We start from the raw sequence: 12,103 nt of genomic DNA on the forward strand, positions 1-12,103 counted from the left end.
TTCATAGTTCATTATATCGATGATTTATTAATTTTTTCACAAGATACTCAGAGTCATCTGGAACACATAGAAATAATTCTGGAAGAATTGGACACAGCGGGATTGAAATTAAACATTGAAAAATGTCAATTTTTTCAAAAAGAAGTCATTTATTTGGGTTTTCAATTGGACACCAAAACAGTAAGATTAGCCGAAGACAGAGTCAAGCTCATAGATGAATACCCAAGACCAACGAATTTGAAAACATTGAGAGGTTTTCTTGGCACGATAAATTATTTTAAAAAGCTGATTCCCGATTTGAGCCAAAAGGAAATCCCTCTGATAAAATTGCTTAAAAAAGGAATAAAATGGAATTGGAAAGAAGAACAGGAGGAAGCTTTCGAAACATTAAAGCGAGAATTCGCAAAAGGAACGAAAATATACCACCCTATTTACAATTTACCTTTTATACTCCGAACTGATGCGTCCATACAAAAATTTGCAGGAGTTCTGTCTCAAATACAAAACGACCAAGAAGTGCCGATATGTTTTATATCTCGAGTGACTAAAACACATGAGAGAAAATATAGTGTTACAGAATTGGAGTTTGCCAGTGTACTATATTGCGTAAACAAATTGAGGTTTTACTTATTGGGAGCAAAATTCACAATCGAAACAGACCATGCAGCTTTAGTACATATCATGAAGAATAGATTAGTAAATAATAGAATACATAGAGGCATTCTATTATTACAGGAGTATGATTTTGAGTTCCGATATATAAAAGGAAAAGACAACATAATAGCCGACGCTCTAACACGGGATGAGGACACCGGAAAAAAGGAAACAATTACTCTACAGGTGGGACTAAATAGATTAATACAAGAAGAAGGGATATATTCATTAAATGAGATAAGGACAAACCAGGAAGACCTAGAGGAAAGAGAGAAAAGAAGAGCGGAAGTAGAAAATAACATATATTTTAAGAGAATAGACGGAAAGGAACTATATTTAGTGACACAGACATTGGCCGAAAAGATAATAAAGAAATTACATGAGGACAATGGGCATATCGGTAGCAGAAAAGTTTGGCTCGTTTTTAGGGAAAATTACATCAGCCGACAGGATTACCGCATTGCAAAGGAAATTACCCAGAAGTGCGATGTATGTCAAAAATATAAGAGTCGGAATTTCAAAAACGAAAATGTTGCCAAAAATATTGAAGCCCGAAACAAACTAGACATTGTAGCAATAGATATGTTAAGCGATCTAATTATGACCACTAAAAGGAACAAACATATTCTGGTAATGGTGGATGTGTTTTCAAAATACGTAAAATTATATAGTTGCCGCACCACAAAGGGGGAAGAAATATTAAGAAAAATCGACAATTTTATAGCCATAGTAGGAACACCAAAAAAGATTCTACTGGACAATGCAACGTATTTCCGAAATGATCGTTTCAAGGGACAACTTCGAGAACGAGGAATAGAGACCAATTTTGTCAGCATCAGGCATCCACAGAGTAATCCGTCGGAACGATTCATACAGGAAGTGACGAAATTTCTTCGCATTGCAACAGATGGTCAACATCGCCACTGGGACAGGAAAATGGCGGAAATAGAAAGGTATCTAAATACAATTCCGAGCACAGTAACAAAAGAGACCCCAGAATACATCATGAAGGGTGTACTGCCGATAAGGCCATGGGAAGACCAAGAGCCAAAAGAATATCAACAGGTGATTGAAACCGTACAGAGAAGGTTACGGCGAAGCAACGAAAAATATATCCAAAGACAGGAACAAAATAGAAAAAGAAGACCAGTGACTTTCCAAAAGGGTGAAAAAGTACTCGTGAGGGCATTACGAGTATCAAATCTTCCTGGGGGCATTTGCGCAAAGTTGATGCCTGTTTTCGAAGGCCCGTACATCGTAAATAATGAAAATGGGATAAATAGTTATGAGTTGAGGCACAGGAACTCGGAAAAGATCCGAGGAATTTATAATATTCACGATGTATACAAATATCACGAATAAAAGACAGAATTACATGAAGTAGATAGTAAGTTAGGATATAAGACGTAGATTAAAGTAAGGAAATATACAGGGAGTTGGTTTTGCCTCGAGAAAATTTATTTAAAAATGCAGATAAATTTTATCGAATACAAGGCGGGGATTTGTTATATTTCTATTTGATATGAAAATTAAATTTTAATAATTATAAACAAAATTCAATTTAATATAAAATATTTTCAATTTTCTCAACCACGGGCATATAAATTTAGAACAACCTGTATACAACAAATTGTTATATTTAATTTTAAGAAGTGATTAAATAAGACTCAAGTGAAATCGATAATAGGTCATTATCGTTGTTCGCGGAAGGATCGATCATTAGCCGATGCTAAATAAGACTAAGTGGAAATAGAGAATAGGTCATTAAAATTTGTATATAGTAGAAAGTAATTTTAGAATGGGAATTAACTATTTTCTTTGAAATCCATTAAGCATATTTAGAAAGATTAAAAATTGGTTTTGACGAAGACTGCGAATGAGAGTTGGTGGTGGAAGTTTGATTTGTGAATCTGGAAGGGATATTTAGAAAGTAGGGGAATGAATGACAAATAGAGATCAGAATGTTTTGAGCTGTCGAGAAGTGAAGTCGAGTAGTAGACGGTAGTGTACGGAGAGTGAGAAAGCCGGTGTAGTTCCGTGAGTGTGGAGTATCTATCGTAGAACGAGAGGTAGGCCAGGTTGAGAGTAAAAGAACCTCCTTGAGCCAAGAGTTCCCGGTAGCTGATTGCAGTTTCGAAAAAGGTAGAACACAGCATCACGACAGAAGCAGGAAACGAGAGCTATACGAGCTAGTTTCAGAGGAGAACATTACTGGAAGCCAGGACGAGGTTTTGATTGCAGCCAAGGATAGCAGGAAACGGGTCTTGTGTGAAGACATTCTCAGTGCACCAGAAAAAGGTCAGTCTCATTTGTTTGGACATGAATGTATGGGTTTTTCGTATTAAATACCACATTTAAAATTGAAGAAACATAATCAATAATATCAGAAAAGCTTCATCAAACTTAAATAGAATTGTTGCTAATAAATCATAATAGTTAAATGTTAATAAAAACTTTCAATTGGAAATCAAAAGGAAATAAGATTCCCATGTATAAATGTTATGTTTAAGAATAATACGATATAGCAAATATTAAGCAGTGATTGCCATTTAAATAAAATAAACAATATTTTGATTACAATTGTAACCCATATGTGTTATTATTTTACTCTTTTCTTTCCTATCCCGATTAGGAACCATTAAGAAATACTTAGAAGCCACGTATGTAAGTAATTAATTTTATAAAAAGCCCTGAGATTGAAAACATATTGATATGTGATCTGGTAAATTAATTAGATTATTATTAATGCATTGATTAAATTAAATGACATATAAAAATATTATCTCATATCAATAATTAAGATCACATCAATATATATATATATATATATATATATATATATATATATATATATATATATATATATATATATATATATTAATAATATAGGTATGCAAATTCCGCACATAGTGTGCTACTTTTTATAAACAAAATGGCGCCCGAAAATCGTGTTTTTTCAATTATTGCTCTATAACTCGGAAGATTTTAAGTTCACAACAAATACTTTTTCCCGATCTGCTCCGACGAAAATTTTCCTAGGAAAATGCGGGTTTTCCCAGCAAAATCTTTAATTTTCAGATAAAGTTTTAGATAAGTAATTATCTACCAATAATTAAATAATTTGGTAACTTAAAAGCCTTCTTGGTTTATATTATAGTTCCAGAAGCTGGTGAAAATTGAACCAATATTTTAGCAACAATTCAATTTTTAATTAATAATTTACGGTCGCAATAATAACTAAAATAATTATGATACACTGATCAAACTTTGAAATCTTATAAAGATGAGAGGAGTATTTAACATTTTGTCAACAAAATATAATTTTTTTATTTTTTTGCATCATCTTTAAATGTTAAAAAAAAATAATTATAAACAAATTAACGTTTCTCAGAAAGTTTTTATTATATTCTAATTTTAAAAAATAGTTTACATGCGTATTTCAAATATCTTGAAAATGAATACTTTAAAACTTTTTTGCAACTATTTGCAAAAAAGTTATGAAAGCAATGAAAGTTGGCCAAGTAAACATACGATTACTACGTTGTTTATAATTGTTTTTATTCTTTCAAAGCGTAAAAGTGAATTTAAAGTACAAGCTAATTATTTACAAAAAATATAGATTATTAGTTTAATGGTTATATTTTAATTAAAGATTATAAATATATTTTTTTGTAATTTACACACGCGAAAGTAGACTAATACAGTACTGTAGCTAAAATGTTCACTCGAAGCGACGCGACGGCCGCCGCGCGACGTACACTTAATAAATAAAATTATAGTATTATGTATGCTGCGTGTCAGTTGCTTCGAGTGAACATTTTAGCTCCGGCTCTGTATCAAGCCTACTTTCGCGCTAAACTATAACCATTGAACTAATATTTGACATTCTTTGTAAGTAATTAGATTGTACCACAGACTCACTTTTAAGCTTTGAAACAATTAAAATAAATTATAAACAACGGAGAAATCGTATATTTACTTTGCTGTTTCATAACTTTTTTGCAAATGGTTGGAAAAATTGTTTAAAGCATTCATTTTCAAGACCTTTGAAATACGCATTTTAAGTATTTTTTAAAATTAGAATATAAAAAACAATTTCTGAGAAATGTTAATTTGTTTATAACTATTTTTTTTAACATTTAAAGATTATGCAAAAAAATTAAAAATTTATATTTTGTCGACAAAATATTAAATAGGCATCACATCTTTATAACCTTTCTAAGTTTGATCAATGTCTCATGATTATTTTGGTTGTTATTGCGACTGTAAATTGTTAATTAACAATTGAATTGTTGCTAAAATATTTGTTTAATTTTCACCGGTTTCTGCAGTTATAATCTATACCAAGAAAGTTTTTATTTCACCAAGTTATTTAATTATTGATAAATAATTACTTGCCCAAAAAATTTATTTGAAAATTCGAGATTTTGTTGGGAAAACCTACATTTTCGGAGAAAAATTTTCGTCGGAGCAAATCGGAAAAAACATGCCTCTATGAAGAATTAAATTGTGGTGAATTTTTATGTGAGTGTTTTAGGCGTAAAGTTAAAATCTTCGGAGTTATAGACCAATAATTGAAAAAAACACGATTTGGGGGCGCCGTTTTGTTAATAAAAAAAGTAGCACACTATGCGCGGACTTTGCATACCTATATTATTAATAAATAGGATCATAATATTCGATTTCAGCAATAAAATTTCAGGTAAATAACCTTTCTTTGTACTTTACTAATTAGACCAGCGTATTATAACTATTTTTTTTTTCAAAATTTAAAGATTATGCAAAAAAACGAAAAATTTATATTTTGTCGATAAAATATTAAATAAGTTTGATCAATGTTTCATGATTATTTTGGTTATTATTGCGATCGTAAATTGTTAATTAACAATTGAATTGTTGCTAAAATATTCGTTTAATTTTCACCGGCTTCTGGAATTACAATCTATACCAAGAAAGCTTTGATGTTACTAAGTTATTTAATTATTGATTAATAATTACTTACCTAAAACTTTATTTGAATATTAGAGTTTTTGTTGGGAAAACCCGCATTTTCCGAGGAAAATATTCGTTGGAGCAAATTGGGAAAAACACATCTCTATGCAGAATTTAATTGTGGTGAATTTTTATTTGGGTGTTTTTGTTGTAAAGTTAAAATCTTCGGAGTTATAGAGCAATAATTGAAAAAAATACGATTTGTCGGCGCCATTTTGTTTATAAAAAAAGTAGCACACTATTTGCGGACTTTGCATACCTATATTATTAATATATAGGATCTTATAATTCGATCCCAGCAATAAAATTGCTGGTAAATAACTTTTCCATGAATTTTGTTAATTAGCCCAGAGTATTAAGACAAATCAAAGAAAAGGCCATCTAGTACAATAAACCAGCATATCTATGTTTTATAGACCTGACAAAGGCTTTCGATCGCATCCAAGTCGAAGACGTCGTACACCTACTGTATAGAAAAAACATACCAATCAATATTATACAAACCATCGAAAACATCTACTTCCATATTCGAATACAGGCAAAGATAAATGGAAAACTAACACAGTTTATACTAGTACAAAGCGGAGTCAGACAAGGTGACTCGTTAAGCCCAGTGCTCTTTAATATAATAATGGACAAAATAATACAAGCAGTACGTGGTTACAGAATGGGGTACAAAGAAAGCAAAATATTGTGTTATGCAGACGAAGCCGAATTAATCGCCGAGACAGAAGACGATCTCCAACACGATCTCCACAAATTTTCAATACAACAGCCAAGAAATACAGTATGATAATATCAACAGAAAAAAGAATGTATGACAACATCTAAATACCCACTGCGATGTAAAATCGAAATTTATGGGAAAATAATAAAGCAGGAAACAAGGTTTAAATATTTGGGAATATATATATATATATAACTAGTCATCGAGATGTGAAGAAGAAGTATGACAACAAGGCTTAAAAGCAAGTAACGCGGCGGGATCTCTTAATGACATAATCTGGAAGAACAAACACCTAAGACAAGACACAAAACCAAGAATCTATAAAGCAGCAATTAGACCTATATTGACATACACTGCGGAGACAAGACCTGACACCTGCCACATCTAAAACGTGACGACTACTAGAAACAACAGAGAAGAAAATACTTCGTCGAATTTCAGGGAAAAGTCTGTTGGATAGGGAGAGAAGCGAAAACATAAGAAGAGCATGCAATGTAGAAGACATAAATTGATGGGTGACAAATCGGAAACAGGAGCGAAACTAACACATTGGTAGAATGGCAGAGGATAAGTCATCAAATGGACAAATTAGCAATAGTATTAGCAGACCAAGAAAAATATGATGCGATAATTTAAACAACTTAGGAAGCTAATATTGAAGAAGAAACAGGCTTTAAAGCTTACTTACAAGAAAGAAGAAATGTGCAGCTATCGTATGAAATGTTTGCTGTTTGATGAAAATAAAGTCAGTTTCTATAAAGCTGTTAAATAAATAAAAGTTGCGCAATTTTTGCCATTGTTTACGTATTACATTATTTCACGGTTTTTGCTGTAAATTTTAAATAACCACTTAGATTTACATGAAATTTGGCATACGCATAGCTAACAAGTCAAAGAAAAAAAATGGTATTGTCTCGATGCGTGCTTTTACCTTGGGGGTGAGTTTTCCCCCCTCTCGGGGGGAAAAATATATGTTCAAATTATGTCCGGAAATGGATAAACTAACTAATTATAAGTAACTTTTGGTCTATAGAGTTTTTTCACAAAATCAATACTTTTAGAGTTATTTACGAGTGAACATGTTCATTTTTCAACAAAATTACCACGTTTTTAGACGGTTTTTCGCAAATAATTCAAAAAGTAAGTATTTTATCGAAAAAAATTTTCTTGACAAAAATATAGCCTGTAAAAAAGTTAAAAAAAAAATGATGTATGCATGAGGTCTCTATACCTAGCAGAACCAAATTCCAAATTTAGTATTTCAACGTGAATTATCCAAAAAATGAAGCACTTTTTGGAGAAAATTCATTACAACTTCTGTTAAAGTGTTTAAAAAAAGCTTTATTTCTGTTTTTATAAAAAAAAGTTTCTAGCATGAAATGTAAGCAATTTACGCTCAAAATAAAGTTGGTCCTTTTGTTTTGGCAAAAAAAATCGGAAAAATCACCTTCTAATTAGCAATTTAACCCTTAAGTACTAACACACCGTCTCTCAGACGGCATCGTTTGTTGAAAGTGGGATATTTCCGTTCCTAGAAAAATTTGAAGGTCATCCGTTTATGACTTTTCAAGTTGGGTTGTTATTTACTAGTATTGAATTCGGCAATTTGCTGCAGGTTGTTATTCGAAAGATATTTAGACTCAAAGTGTGATTTCCGTCTAATAGACGGGGTGTTAGTGTTTGTGTCCAGTTCGTCATTAAACATAATGTGCCCCAGTTCGTCAAAAAGTTCAAATAAGGGGATAAAGACTATGAGGAAACTCTTTTGAAATGACTTGATGAGGTAGAAGACGACGTAAGCGAAGTGGGATCAATTTGTGATGAAAATGTTGCCACTGACTACCATTGCTACACTGTACAAATTTTAGTGCCTGTCAGTTTTTTTTTGTTTTAATATTTTTTAAATTTTTTTTTATTTTTATGTTTATTACTCTTTGTTTAACTCGATTATAAATTTTTATCAAGATTCTTTAATTTGTTTCATTTTTATCACACTTTTTTTCAGGAATAAAAAGTCGCACAGACAATCCTTCCATTCTTGTTATAATGTTTTGTATTTTAATAAATACAGAAAAACTAGATCAATTACTGTGTTTTTTAGATAAGTAATACTTTCAGTAAGTCATCGAAATATTTTTTTGCATTATAATATTTAACAAAAGAAAAATAACCAGTAAAATGTGAAACCCGTCTGTCAGGCGGTTAGTTAGTGTTTGCGCCATTGATTTAAGATGTTAGTACTTAAGGGTTAAATTAAATTAATCGTTACCGCTTTGCAAGTTACTTTACTTATATGTTGTGTTTATATGATATGTAAGTTTCATCAATTCAAAGTGCTTATTTTTGAAAGCAATTGGTTTTAAAGTAAAATTTTTAAAAATTTTAATTTTGAAAACATGCTTTTTTTCAAAATAACTTAAAAATCTTTAGAGATAACACAAATCTCAAAGAACAAAAAAAAGGCGGCTTTGCCTTTTTAAATACACACACCGGCAAAATTAGCCGAACACGTTAAAAATGGGACATGTTTGATGTCTCGTATTTCATAAACCAGTGGTCCGATTTGAGTGATTCTTTTAGTATGTTATAGCCTTATTATTTAAGAATACCGGTGTAATATTATTGTTGCTAGACAGGTAAATGTCATTTTATACCGGTTGTAACAAGCATACTGTGTTTTTTTCTTAAAGTTCGGAACACCCTGTGGAATATACCAGCATATATAAAATATTAAAATTAAAACTCGATTGTAGAATTATGCTTTCTTAACATTTTCTTTTTTGATTCATTTGCATATGTTGGAAAATAAAAAAGTTATGTGCTTTAAGAACTAACCATGTTTTTTATCAATAAATCCTCATAGTAGGGGAGAAAAGTATTCTAAATTTGCAATTACCCGAGCGTTCTTGAGACCTGCAGTGGATTGTGAAGAGTGGGTGCTACAACCAAAAAAAGTTAAGTTAAGTTTTTTATAAAGTGTGGGACTCTCCATTCTTCAATTTAATTTTCCATTTCCACCAATCGTTTTTTCCGATTTTAGCGCCATTTATTTTTACGTCAAGGATCCAAATCTGCAATAAAAATTGGGGGCTCCTATTTCATATTTTAATGTAACCCCCCACTCCACCTCCGTGCGGGGTCGTGTTTGGTGCCATTCGGTAGATTTTTGAAAAATATTGAATAGGTGTATTTTGCAGTTTTACGATCTGATGTTCATTTCGCAAATTATCGCAGGGTTCGTATTTATAATTTTTAATTTACCCCCCATCCCTCTCCGTGTGGTGTCATGAGCCCCCACGGAGGTGGGGTGGGGGATTTAATTTAAAATCTTAAATAGGAGCCCCCAATTTTTATTGCAGATTTGGATTCTTTACGTAAAAATAAGCAACTTTTATTCGACTTTTATTCGAATTATGGATAGATAGCGCTATAATCGGAGAAAAATGATTGTTTCAAATGGAAAATTAAATTAAAACATGAAAAGTCCCCCACTTTATGGAAAACTTAACTTAACCTCTTTCGGATTTTAGCACATACTCTTCATAGCGCTCGAGTAACTGCAAATTTAGTATACTTTCCTCCCCTACTATGAGGATTTATTGATGAAAAACATGGATAGATGTTAACGCACATAACTTTTTTATTATCTCACATAAGTAAATGAATCGAAAAGGAAAATGTTAAGCAAGCCTAAGTCTACAATCTAGCATTAATTCTAATACTTTTCATATGCTAGAATATTCCACAGGGTGTTCCAAACTTTAAGAAAAAAACACAGTATGATTGGTACACCCGGTATAAAATGGTATTTACCTGTCTAGCAACAATATTATTACAACGATATTCTTAAATAATAAGGCTATAACATACTAAAAAAATCACTCAAATCGGACCACTGGTTTATGAAATACGAGACATCAAACATGTCCCATTTTTAACGTGTTCGGCTAATTTTGCCGGTGTGTGTACTTTGTATTTTTTTGTATTTCTGTAAGATAAAAATTGGTTAAGACTTGGTGTTTCTAAATTTGCATACACTCGTGATTAGTGAATCGTTCAAGCCCTTTTAACTACAGCCCATTCAAAAATAAGGACTTTGAACCGATGAAACTTACAGATCATATAAACAATACATACACTAGTAAAGAAACTTGTGAAGTCGTAACGATTAAGTTCTTTGAGATGCTGATTAGGGGGTGATTTTCCAGATTTTTTTGCCAAAAAAAAGGGACCAACTTTATTTTGAGCGTAACTTGTTTACTTTTGATGCTATAGTTTTTTTTATAAAACAAAAATAAAGCTTTTTTAAACAGTTTAGTTTAGAAAGTTGAAATGAGTTTTTCTCAAAAAATGCTTCATTTTTTGGCTATTTCACGGTAAAATATTCGATTTGGAATTTGACGAATGCGAACCTATTTTCATTAGCTAGTAACTCTGCTTCTGCTACGTACAGAGACCAAATATATTCAACATCTTTTTCAGTTTCTTGCACGCTGTATTTTTGCTAAGAATGTTTTTTTAACAAAATACTTACTTTTTGAGTTATTTGCGAAAAACCGTCTTAAAACGTGGTTATTTTGTTGAAAAATGAACATTTTCACTCGAAAATAACTCAAAAAGTATTGACTTAGTGAAAAAACTCTATAGAACAAAAGCTACTTAGAATTAATCAGTTTATCCATTTCCGGACTTATTTTGGACATATATCTTTCACCCCCGAGATGGGGTAAAATTCACCCCCAGGGCAAAAGCACACATCGGCACCATATCACTTTTTTTCTTTGACTTCTTAGCTATGTGTATGCCAAATTTCATCTCAATCCAAGCTGTTTTTTAAAATTTAGAGGTTTTGCAATATTTTAACGTTAAAGAGGGTACTAACGATTCTCATGACATAAATAAAATTTATTACTTCCATTGACCGGAAACTATGGAATTTCCATTCTTAAACCCTGTGATATGAAATCTTTAAAACCTATAATATTAAATATAATGACAATGAAATATATGAAAAAATACATTAACATAAAACCCATTTACGTACCTTAGTTTATTTCATAAGAATCATAGTTAATGTTCTAATGAAATGCAAACTATTAAGATATCCAAATAACAGAACACCAGTCTAATCTATTTTCTTGTTTGGCTGTGTTTCAGATTCTAGTTTGTATGCACATTACGTGTTCAAGGCCTTTGATGTCAACTGCAACGGGGCTATTAGTTTCAGGGTAAGTAGAATATGTGGTAATACAGCATGGGGATAGTGTCGGTGTTTTTTATGCGGCGTTCAAAGGCACAAAAGCATCACTATCGATTGGAAATAACGGTGTTCTAATCGAATACACTGGGATTTTATGTAGGTGTCATTAATATGGAAATTTTGTGTGATTGAAAGGGGTACAAGTGGATTAGAATGTAAAATAGGCGAGCGGGAGATACCCCTAAAATGACCAGGTCCTGACCACGGAGAGGTGAATGGCTAATTTTATTCATACTTTATATTTTTGAAGGTGCTAAAAACGAAAATGAGGTTTATATTGAATTTTATGTGGGGGAACATTGTCAAAATCGCAATTTTAACCTAAAAATAAAAAAAAGGAAATCATGTTTTCTGCATTTACCTCGCTACAACTGCGTTAAATTTTAATATTTTTTTCTGAAATTTTTACAGTATATATCTCTAACATTTCTGAAGACAACGGTACTTGTTTTAAGCTTTAATTCTTATTC

General features: G+C 31.5%; 1 protein-coding gene across 2 annotated transcripts in view; it reads left to right on the plus strand.

Moving 5' to 3' along the window:
• LOC114327806 (Kv channel-interacting protein 1) overlaps nt 1-12,103 on the plus strand; it is a 383,838-nt gene that overhangs the window by 298,290 nt on the left and 73,445 nt on the right. For both annotated transcript variants that reach the window (XM_050659621.1, XM_028276514.2), the window contains one exon: nt 11,531-11,601. In XM_050659621.1, coding sequence (XP_050515578.1) covers nt 11,531-11,601 — 71 coding nt within the window. The remainder of the gene's footprint in view (nt 1-11,530; nt 11,602-12,103) is intronic.

Source organism: Diabrotica virgifera, chromosome 8 (assembly GCF_917563875.1).
Source record: "Diabrotica virgifera virgifera chromosome 8, PGI_DIABVI_V3a".
Classification (NCBI taxonomy): Eukaryota; Metazoa; Arthropoda; class Insecta; order Coleoptera; family Chrysomelidae; genus Diabrotica; species Diabrotica virgifera.